This window comes from Mytilinidion resinicola (assembly GCF_010093595.1).
Source record: "Mytilinidion resinicola strain CBS 304.34 unplaced genomic scaffold BDZ99scaffold_12, whole genome shotgun sequence".
In the NCBI taxonomy this organism is placed as follows: Eukaryota; Fungi; Ascomycota; class Dothideomycetes; order Mytilinidiales; family Mytilinidiaceae; genus Mytilinidion; species Mytilinidion resinicola.
In genome coordinates this window covers 808,149-832,349 of record NW_022985448.1, presented here as the reverse complement: position 1 = coordinate 832,349, position 24,201 = coordinate 808,149, and the positions used below count along the sequence as shown (strand labels likewise).

Sequence of the window (24,201 nt, the reverse complement as noted above, 5' to 3'; positions counted from 1 at the left end):
TGCTTCGTCTGACCTGCAAGGAAAGGTGGCTCTTCCTCGCGAATCTCAATGTCTACCTCCTCCTCTTCTTCAAAACCGCCATCACCGTTGATCGCGGCGTGGTAATCCTCATCGAGATCTGGATAGTCCTTGGCAGACACAGCCCCTGAAGCTATGAGCTGTCGGAGCTCCCATCTCTCTGGCGATGTCAATCGTTTTTGCGTGCCAGTACGTCTACCGTTCATGGCACCCTCAACGACGGGGACATCAGATACAAGACCCCAATATCGATCGTTCCCGCCTGAGCTGCCTCGTGGGCCTTCCATGTTTGCGCCAGATGCGATTCGACGCTGGGGTGCAAGGTCGTGGCCGGTGACTTGATCCACCTCTTTCATTGATAAGCTGACCCTGTTATTTTCCAACTTGAGGACTTTGACCTTGACTTCCTGATAATTGGACACGAGGTCTGAAGGGTGGTTGACTCGAGCACCTTCCTGCATCTGCGTGACATGCACCAGCCCATCTACTTTGCCACGAACTCCTTGTAGGTTGACAAACACTCCAAAATCTTTGACCCCAGTGACTTTGCCTTTATACACCTTGTACAAGACCGGCTCATCGTCCAGCTCTGGGGTCGGCGGTCGCTTGAACTCGTCGTCCTCGCTGCGGCGACGGCGTCGCCCATTTCGCTTTTCTTCCCGTCGGTCTTTGGCTCGTGAACGGCCGAATTCATCTTCGAAAACGAAGTCGTCGTGCTTTGACCGCCGGTCGCCCCGTTCGCGACTCTGCGATGGCGACCGCGACCTGTATCTATGCCGCTTGTTCCGTCCTCTGTCTCGGCTATCGTCCGCAACAGGGCTGATGCTGCGTTTCCTGGAAGGCATGTCCCTCCCTGGTGCCGCCGATTTGCCCGCGAGGCCCTCGAGCATCGCGAATGTGTCGTCCAGTGCCGCCAGTGTTGTGTCCTCTTCCTCCGCCCTATTTGCTTGTTTTGCATCGTCAGTACTCCACACTGGCTCTTTATCTGGAATCGCAAGGCCCTTGAACACCCTCGTCTTGCGGTCCTGCTCGTCTGCAGGCTCGCGGGATTCTACCTGCGCGCCATTCTGCTTCTTTGCGAAGTTTGGATGCAGAGTCAGGATGAGTCTGTCGATGCTCTCGACGAGAGACTGCGGGAACTCGGCACCGAAGTCTTCGAGCGTGGACTTGAACTCCGGCAGCGACTTGCATTTTGCGTGCTGGGCAATAACAAACTCGGCGAGAGTCTTGTCGGAGATGCCCAGATGGTTCTGTATCTCGGAGGTGACTTTCGACACCAGCGAAAGCAGCTCGAGCGAGGCAAGGTCGTCCATGATAGTGGCACGGGTTCGATGTTTGCAGCCCTGCGAGTGCGTAGTAAAGGTGAGGAAAGTGCCTAGTCCATGGGCGAGGTGGACGTGGTGTGGTTGCGAGGAGAGGTTGGTTCTATGGGAGCGCGCAGCACTAAAAGTTGCCCGGTGGTTTTAGAGATCACGTGCCGGCTGGCTTGGCCCGACCGCAAGGGGGCTCGTCGACTCGGCCGAGAACATTTTTTGCGGCTCCATCATTCACTCCTGTCCATCGCGCCGTCGTCTCTCCCGTCCCGTCTTCGTGTTTGTGCCTTTCTCTTCTTCCTTCCGTCGGTGTGCGCCTCGTCCTATTTCTTTCCGCCCGCCCTTCAGTTCGCAGACGATGCTCGCGCGTGCCACGCGTGCACGGAGAGGACGCCGCAATGCCTTCCAGCGGCCATCTGTGTCGTTCGATCAATTAATACTGCCCTGGCTATGTCCTGCGCAATTGCGATGGGCTGCGAGTACAGCTCCCCCGCCTACCACATCCTCCAATTCTACGAAACGGACGCCCTTTCGACGCGCCTCGCTACGCACCGAAAGCCGCTCAATATACACCGCCGTCGACGCCCTTTCACCTTCGACTGCTCCTCCTTTCGCCTCACTCTCACAATGGGGAACGAGTAGCGAGCCTCGCGGTTTATCCTGGGCTACGCCGCAATCTATACTCGTCAACCAAGTGTCCCTCGCGGCGCCCCCTCGGCTCCGATTCGAGAAGGGCATAGGGGGCGACCCTCTCGAACTCACTCAAAACTTGCACGCCTGCATACGAGTTGGTCGCTTGGACCGCGCTGCAGCCATAGTACGACGGCTGACAACTGTATACAATCCCTCAGCGACCGAGATTCTGGACGTTCATAATGTTTATCTTCGGGCCAAGCTCGAGGCTATGTTACAGGATCCAGTCAACTCCAAGATGCGAGACCTCGAGGACTGGTATGATAATGACATGGTTCATAAGGGCATCGAGCCAGACGACCGCACCTTGGTGGCAATGATACAGGGAGCATTGTCTTTGCTCCATGGTGAAGCGAGGGACCAGGCGGTAGGGAAATATATGGACATTGCAAAGAACCTCGGACCAGACGTGGAATATGCAGTAAACTCATCGCCTGAGTTTACCGAAGAAGAATGGGATACCTTGATTAGAGTCCAGGCTGAAGACTACGACGAACCGCCCGTCATGACCGATGAGGATTTGAGTTCGCCCATCAGTACGCCCGGTGGTCGAGAGATTGCGATTGAGCATGGTTTCATGAAGGACCCGGCTACAGAGATTCGGGAAATCCCCCAAAAGGGGCAAGGCATGGAGACATTAAAACAGGCCTTGAGCGCATTCGATCCTTCCAACGTCATTCCGTATCCCCACGATATGGAAGGCTCGCAGGAGGAAAAGGATACGGCTTACGCCGTCATGCGGCAAATCCATTTGGAGGAGACTGCGGTCGATGCTTCGGTGGCTCGCTGGAAGCACGATAATGACGAGCTCACAAGGTTGGGAATTCATGGAGCCCTGAAGACAAAATCTATGGGGGCTTTGATGTGGGAATGGTACACGACTATGATTCCTCTAGTGCAAAAGGAGCTTCTTGCGGTGAAAAAGACGCTCGCCTCGGAGACGACATACAAGAACTCGGATCGGCTGGTGTACGGGACTTATCTGGAGCTTTTCGACGCAAAGACTCTCTCTGCTATCACTGTCAAGAGTCTAGTAGAAGAACTAGCAACCGCAGAACGCGCCAATAACAACAAGGTTTCGAATCTCACTTTCAAACTCGCATCTGCGCTGGAATTGGAATGCAACGTTAAAACTGCGGTGTCGCGACAGCCCTCCACTGCCGGTGTAAAACAGTCACTGCGCCGCCAGAAAGTACTGGCAAAATTGAGCAGAGGGAAATTCAAATTCGATCCCTCGAAGCGTCACAAGCCAGAATCGACACAACCTTCCGATGTCGTAACTGAAATTGTTTTCCCTCGCCACGTCAAGGTTAAAATTGGCGCTCTACTGATCGAGAAATTCCTCCAAAGTGCGAAACTCACAGTTACTCGAGAGGACCCAAAAACAGGCGAGACTCTCTCGAGTGTTCAACCAGCCTACGCCCATTCTAATGTCCATATCCGGGGCAAATCGGTGGGAGTTTTGACCCTACACAAGGAGTTGATGCTCATGCTAACGCGGGAGCCCTTGAGGGGTCAGTCGACTTTTCGCCTGCCCATGGTGGCTGAACCGAAGCCGTGGAAATCTTTCAACAAAGGCGGCTATTATCGATATCCTACTAAGGTAGTCCGAATGAAGGATGGAGATGAGTCTCAGGCTAGGTATGCCATCTCGGCCATTCAAAAAGGAGACATGGACCAAATTTTCGAAGGCCTCGATGCCCTTGGACGGGTTCCATGGCAAATCAACAAGGACGTTTTTAAAGTGATGATTCACGCATGGAATGCTGGGGAGGGCATTGGTGAACTTGTTCCAGGCAACATAGAAGTTCCGCGCCCCGCAGAACCACGCCCCGGAGCGCCCGTGGTAGAACGTATGCAGTACCAAAAGGCGGTCAAAGAGGCTAATGAAAAGAAAGACGGGCTACACTCGAAACGATGCTTTCAAAATCTTCAACTGGAAATGGCCCGGGCGTATTTGGACGAGACTATTTATTACCCGCACAACATCGACTTTCGTGGGAGGGCATATCCTATTCCGCCCATATTAAACCACATGGGTGCTGACATAGCTCGCGGTCTTCTGAAGTTTGCTAAAGGGAGGGAACTTGGGAGCGTTGGATTAAAATGGTTGAAGATTCACCTGGCCAATCTTTACGGGTTCGATAAGGCCAGTCTTCTCGAGCGAGAGGAGTTTACCATGGAGAACCTTAACCACGTCTACGACTCAGCTACGAATCCGCTCTCCGGTGCCCGATGGTGGCTGAAAGCTGAGGATCCATGGCAATGTCTAGCCTGTTGCTTTGAACTCAGGAATGCTTTAGATTCTCCAGATCCTTCAAGATACGTATCGTCCTTCCCAGTACATCAGGACGGTACCTGCAACGGCCTTCAACATTATGCAGCTCTCGGCGGCGATAAGAATGGTGCTACTCAAGTCAACTTGGAGCCTTCTGACCGCCCACAAGACATCTATACCGGAGTTGCTGAGCTCGTTAAGGCCCAAATCACCAAAGCTGCGAAAGATGGCCATGCAATGTCCAAATTTTTGGAGGGCAAAATCACTCGCAAGGTTGTCAAGCGCACTGTCATGACCAACGTTTATGGCGTGACTTTCGAAGGAGCCCGTCTCCAAGTTCTTGAGGAACTAAAAGATGCGATGCCCAATTTTCAGAAGAGCGATGGTGTGCCAAGTCTAGGTAGCGTCGCGGCCTTCGTTGCGAAGCACATATTCGACGCTTTAGGGAAGATTTTCAATGGCGCTCAAGACATACAATTATGGCTGGGGGCCTGCGCATCTCGAATCACAACTTCGGTCACAGTGGAGCAAATAGAGAAGTTGCGGAAAGCTGTAGCCTCTGGAAAGGGTCATGAAGTCTTCGCAAATCCAAAGTACCAGGATGGGACGAAACAAAAGAAGATATATACGGCTGCACAAGAAGCCAACCTACAGGAGAGTGCTATGGATTTTAAATCAAGTGTCATTTGGACCACCCCGTTGAGGATGCCAGTTGTGCAACCATACCGAAAAGTTCAGACTGTGCACATTAAGACTGCTCTGCAATCTTTAGCAATCCTGGACCCCCGGACCTCAGACGCCGTCTCCAAACGGAAGCAACTGCAAGCTTTCCCCCCTAACTTCATCCACTCGCTTGACGCAACCCACATGCTTCTCTCGGCACTCAAGTGCAGCGAAAAGGGCCTGACGTTTGCTGCTGTCCACGACTCTTTCTGGACGCATCCCGCGGATGTCCCCAAGCTCAATGAAATCCTGCGCGACGCCTTCGTACGCATGCACTCGGAAGATATCATCGGACGCCTTGCTGCAGAGTTCAAGGCTCGCTATGCTGGGTCTATGTACCTCGCAGAGCTCAAGCTGGACAGTGCGGCAGCCCAGCAAATCTTGGATCTGAGAAAAGAAACGAGGGGGAGGCGAGCCCGGAAAGCTTCTTATAGCGAGCTCCTCCTTGACGCAGAGCGTCGGCGCCTATTGCAATCGGAAGACGCCGAGAAGCGCAAAAGGGGCCAAGAGATGGTCACGCCAGCAAGCGTTTACGAGGCCGCGCAAGATGCGTCCGCCATGATCACCGAAGTGCAGCAGCCTCTTATCGGGCAGCCGACGCCCGAGCTGATGGAGGAAATGCAGGAGAAGATGATGAGTGCTGAGCTCTCTGGGATGGACTTCGAGTCTCCGGCTGACGTAGCGGATGAGGCAGAGGAGGCGGAAGAGGACACCGAGCCTAAGAACACCAAGGCAGCCCGCAAGGGCAAGGCCCCAAATCCCCAAAAAGTATTTATCTGGCTCCCGCTCACCTTCCCGCCTGTGCCGAAGAAGGGCGACTTTGACGTGCGGCGCCTCAAAGAGAGCAAGTATTTCTTCTCATGAGCTTTGCCATCGACATGGGCGTCGAGCCACCAAAAAATCTTAGGGAGCTGTACATTTCCCGCAATTTTGATGTATCTATTGAACGAGCATATACGGCTCGGGCGTGCTTTTTTTTTCTAGTTGTGCATATCTGCAGGATGCAAAGCATTGCATAGATGGGGAAAAGGCGTCTTGTCATGTAGTCCGTTTGTTTTTGTAATATTAGACGCCTGCCGCGAAAATGGGGGAGTAGATGTTGGGTTGATATTTGTATGATACAGATGGAAGGAGCGAGGAAAGCTGCCGACGATGTGTACGGTAGAGATGTCACGCGGATAGGAAGATGGACATAATGGATTGTACAGTAGACAGGGAATCAAATCAGGTCTCCAGCTCTCTGAATAATAGTCTCGCAATTAATCTATGTTCACGTGACTCGGACATTCATCTACTCAGAGATACCACTGAGAGATTGAGGTAGCTGAATAAATTAATTCTATATGAGTATGAAGGTAAATCTTTTTGCATTGCTTGTATCTCATACAGCCTACCGGCACATATGAGATGCCAGCTTCAATACATCGGCATGAAGTAGTGGTGAGAGAAACTGGAACTCAATTGAAATAGTACTCTGGCTCAAACCACAGACCTCTGGAAGACTTCTCCGTAATTCCTCCTCTACATAGCCTGCCGTCCTCTAGTATCCTCCCTCTCGATCTCCCACAGCCCACCCACCTCCAACCTCCCCACCCCATTGCTGTGCCGCACTCATACACGCGCCTCCTGTTTCCTCTCCGCCATACACGTGTATCCCCAACCCACCACCACCCAACTCACGGCGATCGGGGGCACCCACCTTCTCCCCGTATCCGCCACCTCTCCGCCGCCGCCACCGGCCCGGTCCCTTCCCTCCCGCGCGCCCGCGCGCTCCGCCTCACATTCCTCGGCGGCACTTACCGCCGTGTGGCGTGGCATCCAGATCTTCCACAATATACTGGCAGCAAGCCTCCAGGTGCCACACACGCGCGCGCTGCATGCTTCAGGCGATCGGCGCCGGGGTTTGTGGTTTTGGCTGGCAGGCACGGCAGGGCAAGGAATGTGTGGTTGTTGTGGAACAAGGTGCTGGTGTCGGCATGCCGAGATCGGGGTCGGGAGGGGGAGGGGCGGGAGGGGGGGGGTCGCGAGTGAGCAACGGCGCCCGGACAGAACCTTCTTTCCCGCGGGCCAGCTCTATGTAGGACTTCCGCACGGTGCTATGAAGTCATTTCTACAGCCTTGCGCCCAGGCCCCGTGGCAAGAACCCGGTGGCGCGTTTCTCGCTCTTTCTGGCGCGCCGGGGACCAGCATATTTAGCCGGTGGGAAAAGGGAAGGTGGGTAGATTGAGAGAAACAGAGTTTAGACGTTGACACTGACAGGCAGCGGGGGCATGTGAAAGCGAGACGTGAAAAGGAAACTGACAAGCGGAGTAACTAAAAAAGCAAAGGGAAGGGAAATGGGATAGGCACGCTGTCTTATCGTTGCAGCACATGGACTAGAGACAGCCTAGGCAATCGGCAGCTCGAACATGGAGTCTGCAGCGATCAACGATGTATCCGCAACTGCAAAGCGTGGCCGAATGCGAGGGGCGGCACTCATGGCAGCCATGCTGTCTGCCGCTCTTATGCCGCCTCTTCAACGGTCAAGCATGCCTGTCGAACGCCCCGCCGCCGTCCGGTGCCGTGATTCGGCGGGGATGCGCACCGGGGAAGCGAGGATGGAGGATCAATAGAGTTTTGTGCTTGCTTGCAGTGAGTGATTGCGTTAGCGGGCTTGGCTGTGCTGCGCGAGGGCACATTTGGCAACAAGAATCCCGCCCCGGCGATGCTGTGGCTGGCGGTGCTGGCAAGAGTGCATGTTAGGTGAGTGGAGAGCTTGGTTGAACCAGAGATACCCCGACAGTGAAGCAGTGACGGCAAGGGAGCAATCTAACATCTAATGTACATTGAGTTTATATCGTACGAGGCCACAGGACGCCTGCCACTGCTACTCCAACAGCGGGCGTCGCACTTGTCACGGCGGCAGCAGAGGTACTGTGCATAACTCCAGAGAGAAAGGCAGCATGCAGGGCAGCGCGAAGGGTCGGCAGGAGATGCACCAGTCCTGCAGCGCAAACCTTCACGCTCCCCCACACGAGACTTGGCGTGGGCCAGCGGCATCAGGCAAGGGCCCCGAGAGGCGTGAATCTGGACCCGGATAGTTTTCGATCCACTATCCACCACGCAAGCGATGTCGAGGGCCCGCTGTCAGTGCGTGCATATTCGCTGCCCGCCAGCTTCCTTCGCTGGCTTCTGCGCGCGGCGGGCAAGGCATTAGTGCCTTCCCACAGCACAGGTCTGCGAATTGGGAGTGCTCCCGCTGTGGACTGCGACAGCTGTTGCCTCGGACGCTGAGGCCGGGCGGGTGCTGGGAGGACCCGCAAGAGGCAGATGCCGCCCACGGCCCGCGGCTCCAGTGGCTTCATTGGATCCGGCATCCCGCTGACAGGTTGATCGCTGCAGGACTGCGACGTGCGCCAACGACCCAGCGCCAGATGCGTGGTGGGTTCGGGCAGAACCCGCAATGTGGTCGTGGCACGGGAGACTCGCTAGACTGCTGTGAGTGGAGTGGCACCACAGTCGGAGCCCGCCCGCCGCGTGAGACAGGCGCATCCTGTGATACTAGTCATGCCACTGCGAGGAAAACTCGTATGAGAAACATACTGCACGTTGTACAGCGTGGCGGCCGGGGGAAATCGAGGGCGGTCCCAATCCGGCGTTCTGGGCCTCCTCGCACTGCCTCGAGCGCGTGAAACACGCTGCGATGCCGCCTTGACATCCAACGTGGCACAACCAGCTGCGACATTTTCCCCTGTGTGGCCAGCTTGGCTTGTTGAGGGAGTGATTGGGAGTATTGCAGCAGCCTGCGGAGGTTAGCAATGCTGTCAGAAGGGTGTTAGTAGGACCCAAGCAGAACAAGAAAAGCAGTGTTCAAAGGTGAATGGGCAACCTCTCCAGAGAGAAAGGGGTCGCTGATGAATTGTGAGAATGATTATGCCGTTCCATCAAGATGCGAAAGTTGCATCCAAGGTCCCTGCTCGTAAACCTCCTACGAGGCTCCGTATAGAAAAAAAATCTTCGCGTTCTGGTGACCGTTTTTAGTCCATAACCACACATCAGAATGCTAAATCGAAATCGTGAATCGTGTTTTCTCATCGTGAATGATGAGCGAAGTCCGCGAGAGGTATCATGCAGTCAACACTGAGGTGGGCGTCTCCCCAACTTTAAATCGAGCCAGCTTTTCTTCTACGCTCTTTACAACTTCCGGATCAAACTCCTTCTCTACCTTGGTCTTTTTGGGCCTGTAAGTCGTTGTCAGCGCGGGGAAAGAACAGGTCATGTCAATGGTAACTCACGGTTTTCTTGGGCACGTATTACACCGGTCGTGGCCACAGCCTTCGCACTTTGACGCTCCGTCGACGAATAAAGTTTGACACTGCTCACACTCCCATCTGACCTTCTGCCGTGGTCTCCTGTACATGCGTTTCGGTCTTTCATTGTCGAGCTCCGTTTCGGAATCCTCGGCCGGCGCATCTCCAGGATAGCCATCCGGCCACTTCTTCAGCTTTGCTGGGTCCCGAGGGCATCGTGTGCATCGCACATGCTGACACTTTTCGCACACTGTGGCCGTTGGAGGGTTGAAGAACGACTCGCACTTGTGGCAAGTCCGCCGGACTCGCTGCTTGGTTGGCTGATAGACGAGATCTCCACCAGTCTTGCTCTTGATGGTGAGCAGCTGCTTCTTTTTCGGACGCTGTTCAGTAGCGAGATCGTCCGTGTTGTCCCCAATGACCTTCTTCTTCGGGTAGCGAGGGCATTTCTTGCACCTCTTGTGCTGGCACTTGGCGCAGACGCGTTCCTGTCCAAAGGTGGTTTCGCATCGGTGGCAGGTCCGGTGGACGCGCATCCGGATGGGCTTTTCCACCCGCTGGATATTCGAAATAGCGGGAGTTATCCATTCATGGGATTCCAGAGTCAATCCGTACTTGGCGAACAGCGCCCGAGCTCTTTCCTGTTGCACTGCGCTCCTGTTGTACTGATACGTCGCCACGGGAGCAGATTCGGAGGCCGGTGCCGCGGGTCTAGGTCAATTAGCAAATGCAGTGAGAGTTGCGAGTATCAGAAGTCCTCACGTAGTCGTCTCCGGAGCAGTTGTTGCTGTTGGTGCCGGTGCCGTGGCCGGAGTAGCAGTCGATGTCGAGGCGGGCGCAGATGCTCTGCTGGAGCTCCCGCGCTTGAACACACTGCTCATTCTCTTCACGTACTTTCCGAGGCTCCTCCGCCTCTCATTGTTCTCGTCCGACGCTGCTGGTGCCGGCGAGCTCATCGCGGTGGTAGTGTTGAGATGGGATCCTGACGAATGCTGGGTGGCCTGTGTGCACGCTGGGTTTTTCGACGGCACGAAAAAGCAATACTGCAATGCGTTGCTCGAGCAGGGCCTGCAGCCAGACGTGTGGCCGGAAACGTGGGGTATCAAGGGCTTGGAGTGCGGAGAGTCGCAATACGGTGGTCAGCAGCTGAGACAGCAACGAAACGTCGGGTCCACCGACGCAGCGGGAATGGGGATGTATTTGGCTGGCAGCGACTCGGCTCGGGACTGAGCAGACGTCGTGAAGGCGTTTGGTGCGGTGTGAGGCCTCGTCGTCCAGGGCGCGAGTCGACTGGCGTGGTCTCTCGGCAGGACTGGGCGAGGGCGAGGGCGGGTGTTTGTACTGTACTGTGGTGGAGAGTGGATCAGCCCATCCCTACAAGGGCGCTCCCAAGGGTGTGGTAAGGCCCGTGAACTGCGGCAGAAGGTCGGTCTCTTGGTCCCAGTGCGCGCCCAGCAGGCATCCCCTGGGGCCGCGAAACCCAGCCTTGGTTCGCCGCGGGACCGTCGACAGCGCGGCCAAATGCGAAGCCGAGCAGCAGGCCGACGGGGCGCGGTGAGGGCACCGTGGGCGCGCGGGTGGCAGGTGGAAAAGGCGGGCGCTCCGTTCGCAGCGAGCTACAAGTTGCGGGCGGAATCGCGGCTTGGTGAGCAAATGCATCCCGGACACGCGGGTGCACCCCATACCCACCTGGGCAGTTAGGCCGTCCATGAAGCCCGCGGAGCGCGAGACGGGTTTACTGGCCTGCACAAGCTCAGGCCTGCTTTATTCCAAGCTTCTGCTTTAGTCGCGAGCGGGCCGTCACTGCTAAACTTCTCCACAACTACTGCTGCTATAGGGAAGTGCTGATGCTATAGGACAGTCCTGATGCTATAGGACAGTGCTCATGCTATAGGACGGCAAATGCACTACTGGATTCAAAGCCACCGTGCAGTGACAAGCGCGCTGCGGTGGGCCCTCTTTAACAAGACCTGCACTCTCTCCTAGTCATATTGCATGGCCCGACCGGGCTGCCTCATAGAGTAGACGGCTCTGAATCCAACGGGACCACTTTTGGGCTCGTAGCTCCGATATGCGTGGAGATATCAGTCAGTGAAGTCACCTCGCCGCTAGTAGCCTCGACCAATACTGGCTGGGTGGTGCGATAGACCCAAAGCGTAGCGCAGCTAAGGCCAAATGGCACCTAGCAGAGCAGCTGGCCGTTTTGTCAAGCGACCTTTCATATCTATATTGCACGCGCCCTCGACCGCACTACGCACCCGCCAGCTATCGACACCCTCATGCATCAAACCCCCGCGAGCCTCCGCGCCAGTCCGAGACGCTCAGTTCTATCCACACTGCTTCAATCGCAAAGGGGGCGTGGAACGAGCGTGGGAACCATGGGCGGGTGATTGCACCGCGGCCTTGATTGCAGCTTCATCTATCAAGAGTGGATTTCAAGAGTCGGTCGCCCGAAGAAGCAATCGTGGCCAGTTCATCAGACTCCGGCATCCTTGCTAGCCAAACACGAGCAGCGCTTCCAGAAGAGTGGAGGTTGCTGTGAACGAGGGCAAACCTGAACCGCCAGGCTATCCCGAGCCGCCAGACCATCGCCTGCATGCAACGGCGCGTGGCAAGGCCTGACATATCAATCTGCCACTACTCTATTCCCTCGGTGCCGTGAGCTCTCGTGCGGCTCCGGTAGGTCATTAGGCCACACTTGGCCACGGCGACGTCCGCTGGCGGTCGGTGATGGCGCTCAGCGACGGCATCGCAGTCCACCGCCTCGAACTGGAGATGCACGACAGTTCGCTGCTCAGCAGGCCTCGAGGGCGCAGTGTCCCTACGATCAGCCTTAGGGAGGGCGCTTGGCAGGAGGCGGACGGGTGTGCAGGCTCTCACGTAAGTTTCATCTGCGAACCCGACGGCGTCAAGACAGAATCCCAAGCCTCAGCGGCGGCCTCCCCAGCCCATGGCATCTGTGCCCAGCTCCCCGGCATCCCGGGCGTGTCTTCCCTGCGGCGCGCGGATCGCCAATAAAAAGGGCCTCTCGTCCATGGCACCCAGAGGCCCTGGCGGCACCCCAAACCTCTCGACGGCTGCTGTATCACGAGCAAAGCCAGACGCACTACATCAGCCTGCATAGCCAGACCGCCAGATCGTCTCAGGAGGACGCCATGAGCCCTGCTCTAAGAATACGTATGTACTTCTGTTTCAAAGCCTCGAATCCAGATCCACGCCAGCATTGCAGAGGCCAGATGCTGTGCCCTGTATCGTTAAGAACATCAAACACGCGGGACCACCACACTGCAGTCGGGCGGGTTATGGGCTTAGCAGAGACGTCACATGCGTGAGTATTCTGAGTATCCCCGAGGCTAAATCATTGACAGTGAAACTTCCTCCCTTCTCCTTTTCCACCTCGATGACCGTTTCTTTCAATCGCCACCCATCCTGCCAGCGCGTTTTTGCCACTAATATCGCCTGGATGAATTTACGATGCATTACGCCGGTATTCAATTCAATCCAGCAGGATACCGTCATACTAGACAGGCTGCCAACTCATCATAACGACGCCTCTTATATGGTAAGTGCTTAGCAGTCCTCGTATACTGTCGCAGAGCCCATTAGCCACGTAAGAGGTCGCTACAACGCGCTACTAGCCTCATCTATTCTCCACTTGGCAGTCGTTGCTTCGCTAGTCGTACCAGTCACGATGCGTACACACATACTCCAGTGGCTCTAGTATGTAGCTGTCGCTCTACCTACTTGGTCCCGTACAAGCATGATCCATCCACGTTGTCAGCACACTATCACGCGCAAATCGTCGGCGGGACAATCAAACGCCCACCCCAGCAACAGATCAAACGCCCGCGCTGCCTCCGAGTCGCCCTTCCGCAGGGCCTGCTCACCTCATCCTCTCTCGTGACCCTGGGCTCCGAGGACCACTCCCTCGGCCCTACGCCCTAAAGCATATAGTGGCCCGAGCGGATCGAGCCGTTTCAGAAAGCTAGCCATCCTTCGTCCTCGCTGTACTGCACCCATTGGCTCGCGCTTGCGGCGACATGACAATCCGAGCTCCCGAGTCAGTGTTTTCAGCGACCTTTTGGACTATGTTTGGACTGTAGGAGGTGCTCGTGCATGACTCCCAGAAATCCGGTCGTGAGTGGAGCGCGCTCGTCCCGCATCCGTTCGAGGGACGAAATCGCACCGTCCTGATAGCCGCTGGATCCACTCTCAGAGTCTGATTGGCTTGTCCCGTTAGCTCGTATTGCCTATGCAATATTCTTTCTGCTGTGCGCATAGGCTGCAAACGGGAGGTGATGCGTGCTCCAAGAACATTGCATTTCGGTCTCTCCGCATCGCCTTTTCAATCTTCACTTTTCATTATTCAATCAATAAATTCCCTACCCGCAATTGCCGCTGCAACTAGCACAGCCTCGACATGACATAGCATATGCGCTAGAGCACCGTTTCTCAAATCCACTATTGCACCACGAGTAATTGTCGACCCCCGGACAAGCATCATCCGTACCTATTCGAGATCCCAAGCACTCCGAGACCCGTGTGCCCGTGTTTCCACACCTTTGGGACGCAGCGCGGAGACGGTAGGATTTCCGTGAGGCCTGAAAGAGCGCATATCCGCGCGATGCACGACTGGTTCGGGCCGGATGGCGGGAAAGGACCCGAGCCGCTACGAATGGATACGCAGCATTCATCTGAATCACGTAGTGTCAATTCCTCTTCTGAGGGAGTGCCTTGGGATGTTCCTGTAGATCGGCCACTGCTCAGCTTGCCTATTTCCCTCATTCCGCCGTCGTTCATTGGACTACGAACCGTGGTCGCGAAGAGTGGCTTGGCTTTCGCCGACCAGGATTTCCTATGATGACTTCTGAGAGTCTCCGAAGTGCGAACGCCTTTTCAGTAGTGAATGCGATTGGAAACGACATTTCATTTTTCGCCGTCTTTCTAGTACCTCCTTTTGATTCCTAACTTGTTGCGCTCAATGTCTATCTTGACAATATATATCAACCAGCGACCGCGAAATCGTAATGCCTACTCAGCACCAATTTCAACCTCGCAGTTTCGGAAGGTACTATTGTACTTCACTAACTCCAGTTTCCGATACCACATATCGAATTCATCCCTAATCTTGGTTGCGCTAGTCTACCACCTCTTCGGTAGTATGCAGTAATCGTTCGAGCAGAGTAGAAAAATCATACTATTATACCCTAGTCTTCCATCTGTATAGTTCTATACACCAGAATATCCGCCACCATATCCCTAAGCTCCAGCGCTGTCAGTCTCATCCTCTTGATTTCATACTCTCAAATCTTCACACAGCAGCTTCGGATGTCTCCAGTAACATCCATAACCCCGCTGATCCCACCCACCTTCGCCTCCCAGCTATCCAGAAAAACTCGACATGAGTTAGAACCAGCCACGAGCCCCTCCTTCAAGCAGCAGCAGACAGGTGTACCCACGAAATAGAGTGCTTGATGAGCATACCACCTTTTCAAACACCCAGCGTGCATGGACGGGCTCCAGGGCAAGCAAACCCAAGCTCACACGATACCCATCTCAGGCAGACCGTCGTTCCCAGGGCTATCGCATGAGATGCCAGCATATCAATCCTCCCATAATCCCCCAAACCAGCATATGCCAAGGCGCCATCCTCCCTCATCACATCTTCACGTCTTCGGATCACGCACCAGGTCCAGACAAGACCACCCCGCCCACCCTGCCCGCCCCCCGGCGGCCCAACTACCGGGGGGGGGGAGCGTGAGACGTTAGAAACCCGGAACCGAGACATTAAAATCAACCAATAGTATAATTTCTACTCATCATCCATCCGTCGACACAACGTATAAAAGATAGAATAAAACCCAAGGTGTCCAAAAAGCCACTCCCACACCTACGTACTCTCATTGGCCCCCCCAACCCAAAGCAGTGAAAACCCTCCACACCTCCCGCCCCGGCCCCCGCCCCGGCCCCCGCCCCAATATCAATCATCACCAGACCCCCCACGTGTTCGCGTAGAAAACACCGCCTTTGCAAACATCCTCCGCTAGCGTGTGCATGCAAAGGGCTGCGTGAAGCAAACCAACAAGCCCTATTGTAATTGCCGGCACTAAGCTGCCCTCCCCCTCCCCCCCCGCCCCGGCCTCGGCAGTTGGGCGTTGACTGACTCGGGAGGGGGCCCGGGTCACTGGGGTTGGTCGGGGTTGCGGACATGGGCATGGGGCTTGTTGCAATACGTAGCGCAGCCTGTATGTAACTGTGAGAATAGTCGAGGGGTCCTGACGCAGTTACTGGCGGCAGGTGCCGTGGATGGGTGCGCGTCGAGTGAGGCTGAGGCTCTCGCTTCGTTCTCGAGAGGGGGATCTGCTGGGGTGGATTTCGGCGCGGGAGAGAATGCGACGGGGATGGGGAGGGTGGAGGGTGGAGGATTGGGATGCTTGCTTTTGCGTGTTTTTGGTGGAAAGGGAGGTAGAAGGGTCGGACCACTGGTTTTGGGGACATATAGATGCGGTTTGAAGAGAGTTGAGGGGCGACGGACGGCCCCTGCTTGGAGTACTGCAACGAGTTTCCACATAGCCCAAGGTGAAGAGTTTCTTATCGCGTTCCTATAACTAAAAATGCATTGAAGCACCCCAAGCAGTGGCAAACACACGCACGTTGTGAATTCGAAACCAAACAAAAGACTTGGTAACTACGATATTGTTGTACAGCGACCGCAGGCAATGCACAGCTATGAAGTAAAAGCAACCGAAAAAAGCAGAAGAGAAAGCCCTATAACTATTACATCCCCCACCACAACCGCTCTCAAAAAGTCCAGACGGAATGAGCAGATCATGAGACCGCCCAGTCAATCCGGCAGAAATGCCAAAGGTATAACGCGCAAGCAGAAGAAAAAGACGCAACAGAAGCTCAAGCTCTCCATTTCCCCTTGCCCTTGCCCTTAGGACTCGGACTCAAGGCCGGAAACTCATCCTCTTCAGCCACAGCACCCCCGATCCTCTTGCTCTCCTCCTCCGCAAGACTCAGCTGCAAGGCGTACTCCAAGTCATCCATTTCCTTGTTCGTACTGGCGCCTCCAGAGGTCTCCAGCACCGGCGATGACCTAGAGCGAGAAGTGGGCGACCGCCTAGCTTTCGCATATCGAATAGGGATGTCAAATCCAGCATTGCCCCCAGGAATTGGGTGGTCCTGAAAGTACGCCGAGGGCGAAATCAAACCACCATCTGCCTCTTCCAAGCTTCGCCTGATAGCTTCCGCAAGGTCGTCATCGATTGCTGCTTCGACATCACTCCTTCTGGAGTTATCTGCGACGGTGCCACTGACGCTAGCTTCCGGCGTGATAGTATTGCTCCGAATCGCGCTCTTTCCACCGCCTTCACTTCTTCTTCTCTTGTCCTCCTCTAAGCTTTCCTGGCTAAGCAATGCTGCATACGCCAATGCCTCCTCTTCACTGCCCAGCAGATCCACACCAAAACGCTTGGCCAGCTGGTTGGCCTTCCGATGGCTCGACTCTTTCTCACGCTCAAGCTCATACGCTTCATTGGCAATGAAATCTTTGATTCCGGCTCTACCTGTCCCAGCAAAGCGCTCGCCACCGTTGTTGCTGCCCCGTGCTGAGCGACGGAGACGGCGTTTCTGCGATCTGTACTGATCTGCAGCTGTTGAACTGAAGCTCCAGTATCGGAGCTGCGTGCCAAGAGATACCATGCCACGCAGAACAGTTGGATCCGGATCAAGGACGATGGCGCCAGCTGCGAACATATTGATGCCAACTCCCTGGACAGACGTTTGGGCTTGCACCAGGCGACGACGAGCCCGCGAAGAAAATCGAGAGTTCAGGGTCCGGATTGGCTGCGTGGTTGAAGCAAGAGGATCCCAGGCTTGTACGAGACCATCGTTTCCACCATGAACAAGGTACAGCGCGGTCAAGGCCAGAGAAGCGATTTCGGGAGACTCTGTGTAGATGATGCGAACAGGTTCGATCATATTGATAATCTCAGAGCTGCGAGCTACTGGCGCACGAATGTCCCAGATCAAGATGCATCCGGTCTTAGTGCCTGCCGCGACGAAGCGCGCACGCTGCCCTGGAATATCAGATGGTGATGTCGGTTGGCTCATGGTACTCTGCGGCGAGGCATAGGGAGACGATGCGTTCGATGCGGTTGAGAATCCAAGCACAGGATCTTCTGACAACGTGAGCGTCGCGAAGGTTGATGAGTCCAACGTCGTGGTCGTAAGCTCAATGTTCCTGAATCCGCCAAAGGAGAGAGCGGAGCATCTCCATTCTTCAACCAGTGTTCCCCTCTCCGGCGATGAACTCGTAGAGACATAAGATGAGCTCCGAAGGCGCTGGCCGAGTGGTTGTTTGAAAGCCATTTCGGGGGTCGATGCGCGTCCGAAAAGCGAGACTGGTTCTTGAAGTTCCGAGGACCTTGAAGTGACACCAGTGTTGTCTTTCTCTTGGAACTTGCAGCGGGTGAATCTCTTGACACAGGCAATGTCATCCTCCTCTATACCGCACTCAAATACTGCCATGGCTTCACCGGCGTAGTTGCCGTCGTCGCCTGCAAAATCGACCTCCAATCGTCGTCTCATGTCCCAGCCGTTGCAAGATCTGCGAAAGTCCTTGGGCTGTTTTCGAAGGAATTGCTGGATTTCCTTGGTCTCCGATCGGATCTGCTCTACGCTCAAGCACATTCCATCCCACGAAGAACGGGGTGAATAACTTCCGTCGATATCGGAGTCGTTGTAAGGATTGAATCTTGCCGCACGTCTACTAGGCTCTACGAGACTCCAGTAGACGCTCCGGCCTGTCACCCACGCAAGGCATTCCGTAGCGTCGTCGGATGCAACTTTATCTTTAGGCAGTGCTCCACGCGTTGGAAATTTTGTGAGGTAAAAGAGTTCTCCCAAGGCGTTCAAAGCAACCGCCCAGATACGATTCTGCGCCTGTCTCTTGAAGGAATACGACTCGTCGACTGCAATGGCAATGATTGGCACACCTGGACTGAGACACCAGCGAGCAGTAAGCTCACCCCGCTGCATTCGGTGACTGCGCAGTCCATCTGAACCAAGACTGCAAGCTGTAACGACACCATTCGCGGACCCCGTCATGATACCGACAAGGCCCTCAGAAAGGGATGGGATTGTTGATGTTTTGGCGATCCAGACAGCAGTAATAGCACCACTGACAGAAGGCATCCTGGGAATACCCAAATCTGGCAAGCTCAGTTCAGACGCTGGAGCTATAAAGCGACCACGTTGCTCTTCAATAGGCCGATAGTAAACAAAACCTCCGTCAAACCCTATACCATAGACCATACCATGCGGCTGGCTGACGTCCATAACATTTGGGCATCCGATAGTGTCGCCTGCGCCAAGACCCCATTGCGCATCTCCAGGGAAACGTTCGGCGAATTGAGCAAAGAATTCAGGATCCGACAAGCCCCAACTGTCCACTTTGCACGCAGATGGGTCACTGCTCGAAGCGGCGCCCACATCGTCTGAACCGTGGATGAATCTTGGAAGGCGTTTGTTTAGACCAGATCCAAAGGTAGCATGGATGTGATTGACGGTCGTGAAAGTCTGTGCATTGTACATGACAATCGGATTTGCAGCCTGGGATTGTCCAGCTCGTGCAGCAGCCAACGAAGTAGGAGTTTGCACCGGTCTCCCTCTTGTCAAAGACCGTAGAAGTCGAGTCCTCAGGATGTATTCGCTCCGCCATGAAGCCAATGCAGTAAGCCTCGTGAAGGAACGCTTCTCCGAGCGTAAAACTTCGCCAGTATCCTCCAAAAGCAATTGTACAGACTGTTCTTTCAGAGACTCTGGACCGAGGAAGTAACGAGCAAAAGCAACTCTCCAGGCATGTGGTGTGGTAACCAAGGCATTGAAGCGACGCGAGACGAGAGAGACGGCAGACAAGTCGTTCGGCGATAAGTGTGACAACGCATGGGTAAGGATTTCTATATAGTACGCATTAGCAATACTCCAAGTGTCATTATGATGATTTATTGGAAGGAGTCGGTGTTCGTGCGACGTACCATTGGGAAGGGTCGTAATAGGAGAACGCTTGTCATCAGGCGTCCTAGCCTTCTTGATAACCTCAAATACAGGCCCGTCGGACTTCTTTCTGATCAGCTGTGCTACTGATTTCTCATACTCTTCGATGCGGCTCCCGGGAGACGGCGACGTCTGGCTCAATCGCGCGGATTCATGAAGATCGGCCGCGACGCGACTGTGCGACGGAGCCGCATCGTCGCGGGCGACCACGCCCGGAGGCTGGTCTGGCGCTCTCCGCTCTCCGGCAGGAGGGAGCGATGAGGCCGGGTCATAATCAGGGAGGCGTCCATGCTGGGGGGAGTTCTGATCGACTTGGGTGGGTTCTTGGGTGAGAATGTTTTGAGAATCGTGGAAGGGCCCAGATTGCATATAATTAGGGGAGAAGCTGGTGAGGTGTAGCAGGGGACTGAGCCAGTTGGTCTGGTCAGTCGTAGATGGTGAGCAATGTCGCTGCTAATGTGCGGTGGTTGGTGATGGGATGGGAGAGGAAAGTTGGGGGTTGACGTCTTCAGTGAGATAGGGCATCGGGAAATAAGATTGGCCTTCGTCACGTGCGCCCCTTAGTGGTCGCAAGCCCAGGTCCGATTAGGGAGGTATGTGAGAACAGCACGGCTTGGAATTGGGCCAGACATCATAATTAAGGACAAATCACTCCATTTTACGCCGTAGTCAATGATAATGTACGTATTAATAGCATGCTATGTACCTGTTACTCTACCATAACGAGAGCCAACCCCAATGCCGCTGCTACAAAACTCATCAAGGAACATACAATCGTGAATAAGCAACGACGCTAGTCCGGCAACAGACGCACGTAGTATAGTTTTTCGAAGCAAGGCCAACCCGACAATCATCGCAAAGACTCAAGCACCCGCAAGGCCATACCAGGATCGTACGAGGACTGAGCTGGCAGACCACACACTGTGGACCCTCAGAGCCCATCCCTTCAGCACCATCGTTCCAGGATGCCACATTACTGCTCGCCGAAGCAAAAGGCTTACTATTGCGCTTCTCCAGGATGAAGTGCTCCAGCATCTTTTCCTCTTCCTCTGGAGTTGGATGAGCACTAACTTGGAGACCAGCAGGCCTGTATCTCGAGGACGTGAGAAGGCGAGTCTGCTCCCTTTCGACGGATCTTTGGAATCTCGAGCGAGTCATGACTCCTTCGCTGCTCAGATGACGGGCCAGCAGTCTAGCCTCTTCTTCTTCCTCTGCATTGTGGGGATCAAGAAGACGAGAGAGGCGAGTCATGTCGATTAGTGGATCATCGACGGGCGTTCCTTCGCGAGTCCGGGGAAAAAAAGATTCTTGGGTTGGTGTTCTTTGGCCGTCATCGAGATCTTCCGTTGACATAACGCTCAATGCATCATCGTCTTGAGTGGATGTCGTAGCCATAGATACTACGCTCGTATTGTCATCGTCTTGGTGCGAATCTTCGTACTGACCGCTGGTGTCAATATCGCCCCACCAGCCACCAGTTTTCCACCAGTTGTAGAGTCTAGAGTCCAGGACGTCGTCGCCACTGACTCCATCGCCTCGTATGACACTCCCTTCCTGGTACATGCCGGCATCTTCGAGTCTTCTCCTTGTCTCAGCTTCCACATCCACGTTCGTATCGGAGGGCTGTATCAAGTGCCCCTCGGCATTAACCATCCAGAATTCCCGAACGCTGTGGTTCTGTGCATCCTTCGTGTCCAGCTTCTGTTTCTTGCCCTTTGCTTTGCTTGGCGTACCTGCAAGTTTCCTCACCCAAACTGGACTGTAGGCAATTCCAAGTTTTCGTAGGATAGTCATTGCGACTTTCGCATACAGTGTCATGAGTAGCCAGAAGATTCCCTTTATGAACTGGAATGTCAGGAACCATCTTCCGCGCCGTTGCTGTATACCCACGCCTTCATCTCTCCCCACAGCTCTTGAAGCTTCGGATGTGGGATTGGCACCACGGGTTTTCCTTTCGTGAGCATACCCAGACCCTTGGGGCATGTTATGTCGTCCTACTTCCGATTGATCAACCAAAGAGACCCCGTCCGCGATCATATCACTACGCAGCTCTTGTGGGAGGGCATCGCGATTACGTCGAAGCAGCGCTCTTCGATCAAAGGCTTCCTGGAATCTTTTCTCCTCTAGCCATGTAGACGGACTTATGTTGATCCTCGTGCCTTCGTTAAGATACACCGCTTCGCTGGCAGCGGTGAGAACTATGAAGCCGAATTTCAAAATGAAGGTGTAGAAGTCTTCTTGCCAGTTGACTCTGATAGGTGTGATTGTAGACAAGTGTATGTTTGCTTGCAGATTCTGGTAGGCGAATCTCAATCTGCCGGTCAGGGAGGAAGCGTCTTCGTGACCTGAAGGCACAGCCATAGCAGTCAGGATGAAGGCAAGAGCGTAGACAAACCCACAAGCCAAGATCCCAATCATGATGAGCAAGTGAGGGATAAAACCAACGATGCAAATAGTAGGAAACCTGAGTATACCAACTTGAGTGCCTGGATCGCCAACAAGATCGGTAGCCCGAATAAAAGCCCAGACGAAGGCTGACAGATAGCAGAGACCCCATATCCCAGTTGACACCAGTCGGACCCTCGCTCGTAGCCCCGTGATTGCCAAAACATTACTGCTGAAGTGGCTGAGACTTGAGATGAGTGATATGACCAGCACCTCCGGAGGCACGTTGGCAAACTGAACAGCTGCAGCACCGCTCAAAACCAAAGAAGTGCCATCGAAGGTGGTAATCGTTTTCGCGGGCAAAGGTCGAAACATGTCAGGGCCTAGTGGGTTGGTTATAATGGCTTCAGCTTCTGCAAAAGCTAGAGAGTGTTCAAATATCGTCATGCCCGTCTCTGGCGAGGGCTGGCGGCCCTGGAGGGCACACGCCAATGTTTCAATGAATTGGCTAAAGCCCAAGGAAATGAATAGGGGCCAGAGCAAAGACAGCGAGCCAGAGGGCCGGGGCGTGCTCGCATCAGGAGGCAACATATTAGCCGCACGGCAAGAAACCTCGTCGCCTTGTCCTAGGAGAAGGGAGGAGCTCATTTTCCATAAGAAGCCGCCCTCTCCAGCGAACTCTGTGTCCATGCCCTTTCCAGAGCTACCGTATTGCATCTCCGACCAGCTTGGTGAGGTTTGGCACTGTATAGCTTGCAGTATCCACTGGATGCGGTATAGGAGGATGACCGTGGGGAGGAGGTAGAGCGTGAGGCGTAGGTACCACTTGTTCAGTGTAATAGGGACTCTACTAGAGGCGTAGAATTGTGTTCGGTTCAGCAGTATAGCCTATCGCTTGCCGTCAGTCCTGAGTCCATATCCTCATTTCACAAGAGAAGCCTACAGTAACGAAGGTTGCAATGGCCCATTTCGATGTCATGTAATTGAAGAATCCGCCGACGCTCTTCATGGTTTGGAAGAATGACATTCCCGCCGTGTCATCTTGATCGCGGAGCGCTGACGTCGCTGCCGAAGATATTGACTCCTGTGCAAACGTCCCGATGCGAGTAATTGTAGCATTGGCGATCTGCGAAGTAGTCGGCCCTGCTATAACACTACCTCCACTGCGAAGCTTTCCAAACATAGTGTCCATGTGTTCGGCGAACGACCCTGCTCGCTGCAGAAGGCGTGGTACCACCATGAGGAGGTCCATAGAGTTTGGGAAGATCGAAGTCGAGTTCATGAGGGGAGATGCCGGTTGCTCCATGACTGGAGAGTGCAGCAATCAGACCCTGTGGCTGACGCTGTCCGAGTGGGTGGGGTGAAGTCCAGTAGAGTTGTGGAGGAAGCAGGACACGGAGAGTGTTGTCATATCCGGGAGGTCTTCGAGTTGTCCTTTGATTTTAGGCGCATCTCAACTATTCCTTGAGGCCCGGGAGGAACGGCTTTCGAATCACATTCCAAAGGCCCGCCTCAAACGATTCTTTCAGACGTCTTCAGGTACTGTTTGGTTGTTACCGATGGAGTGATGGAAAGCGGGCCTCGGCGGACAGAGAAGCCGCTCCTTGCCCACTCCGCATGTCGTGCTGGACGAATAATATCGGGGGCTCGTGTTGGTTCCTGAAGACTATCTGCAAGAACATCCAAGCTAGTTCATTCAGGTTACTTAAAGTGTTTCTAACTCATCAATGCAGATATCTCGAGAATGTCCTGTGTTATCTGCGATTCGGTCACGTGACAGCTCTTATACTTATCCCAAACCCCTCCAATTCAACACTACTACAGGCATAAATTCTCCTCCTTACATTGGCACTCCTTCTCGTCAGAGCGCCGCTTCCCAACTTCTCAATAGCAACTTCAAGCGTAGGGAAGTGGCTCTCATCACTCGCCTGGCCCCGTTAGGAAGTGCACGATAGGACTGCACGATAGGGCTCACGCACGGATCTCACGAGCGTTTGCAGTGCAAATTTTTTCTGCCGGCAGAAAAAACGTTGAGGAGGCTGGAAGCTGAGGAGGCTGGGAGCTGTGACTCAGAGCAGGGCGTGAACCTTTTCAAGGCAACGGAAATGCTTCCGAAGACTCGAATAAGGTAGGCAGTAGGAAGGCAATGGCAATGGCAGAGGTAAGCTCGTCGGCGGCTACGACGAAGGTCTCTGCAGCAGGACTTCACTTCACCAAAGCCATTCATCACAAGCAAGGCAAAGGGCAGACAGAACAATTGAATTTCTAATTTCATTGATCGTGATGTGAACAAGAATTCCCTCGAAGTCCTGCAGTAGAGTTGCGAGGATTCGATTCAGCAAGTATCTAAACTAGCTTTCAGTCGCATCACGCTCTCTGGAAAAGCCCGGCTTGATATCCCCGAAACCAGCGAACTTCCCTTTCCGAGCACGCTATTGCCTCC

The 24,201-nt window shown here is 54.4% G+C and overlaps 5 protein-coding genes across 5 annotated transcripts; 2 read left to right on the top strand and 3 right to left on the bottom strand.

Annotated features, from left to right (window-relative positions):
• Window positions 1-1,713: 1,713 nt before the first annotated feature.
• BDZ99DRAFT_366706 (mitochondrial DNA-directed RNA polymeras-like protein) lies at window positions 1,714-5,889 on the top strand (the record flags this gene model as incomplete). Its single annotated transcript, XM_033714755.1, has 1 exon — window positions 1,714-5,889. A coding segment is annotated over one exon (4,176 nt), but the record flags the coding sequence as incomplete, so codon positions are not given.
• A 3,241-nt stretch (window positions 5,890-9,130) lies between these two features.
• BDZ99DRAFT_521963 (uncharacterized protein) lies at window positions 9,131-10,270 on the bottom strand (the record flags this gene model as incomplete). Its single annotated transcript, XM_033725672.1, has 3 exons — window positions 9,131-9,245; window positions 9,300-10,025; window positions 10,077-10,270. 3 exons carry the CDS (start codon window positions 10,268-10,270, stop codon window positions 9,131-9,133), a joined length of 1,035 nt encoding a protein of 344 aa, XP_033575376.1.
• Window positions 10,271-12,469: 2,199 nt separating this feature from the next.
• Window positions 12,470-13,259, top strand: BDZ99DRAFT_477923 (uncharacterized protein; the record flags this gene model as incomplete). Its single annotated transcript, XM_033722140.1, has 4 exons — window positions 12,470-12,491; window positions 12,843-12,876; window positions 12,953-13,034; window positions 13,074-13,259. 4 exons carry the CDS (start codon window positions 12,470-12,472, stop codon window positions 13,257-13,259), a joined length of 324 nt encoding a protein of 107 aa, XP_033575375.1.
• Window positions 13,260-15,284: 2,025 nt separating this feature from the next.
• BDZ99DRAFT_464293 (uncharacterized protein) lies at window positions 15,285-15,996 on the bottom strand. The gene has a single exon (XM_033720277.1). The coding sequence runs from the start codon at window positions 15,883-15,885 to the stop codon at window positions 15,496-15,498; it is 390 nt and encodes a 129-aa protein (XP_033575374.1). The 5' UTR covers window positions 15,886-15,996; the 3' UTR covers window positions 15,285-15,495.
• BDZ99DRAFT_572278 (uncharacterized protein) lies at window positions 15,908-23,303 on the bottom strand. Its single transcript, XM_033728182.1, has 4 exons — window positions 22,702-23,303; window positions 20,259-22,646; window positions 19,355-19,793; window positions 15,908-19,276 (listed from the first exon to the last, which is right to left on the bottom strand). Exons 1-4 carry the CDS (start codon window positions 23,062-23,064, stop codon window positions 16,221-16,223), a joined length of 6,246 nt encoding a protein of 2,081 aa, XP_033575373.1. The 5' UTR covers window positions 23,065-23,303; the 3' UTR covers window positions 15,908-16,220.
• Window positions 23,304-24,201: the final 898 nt, after the last annotated feature.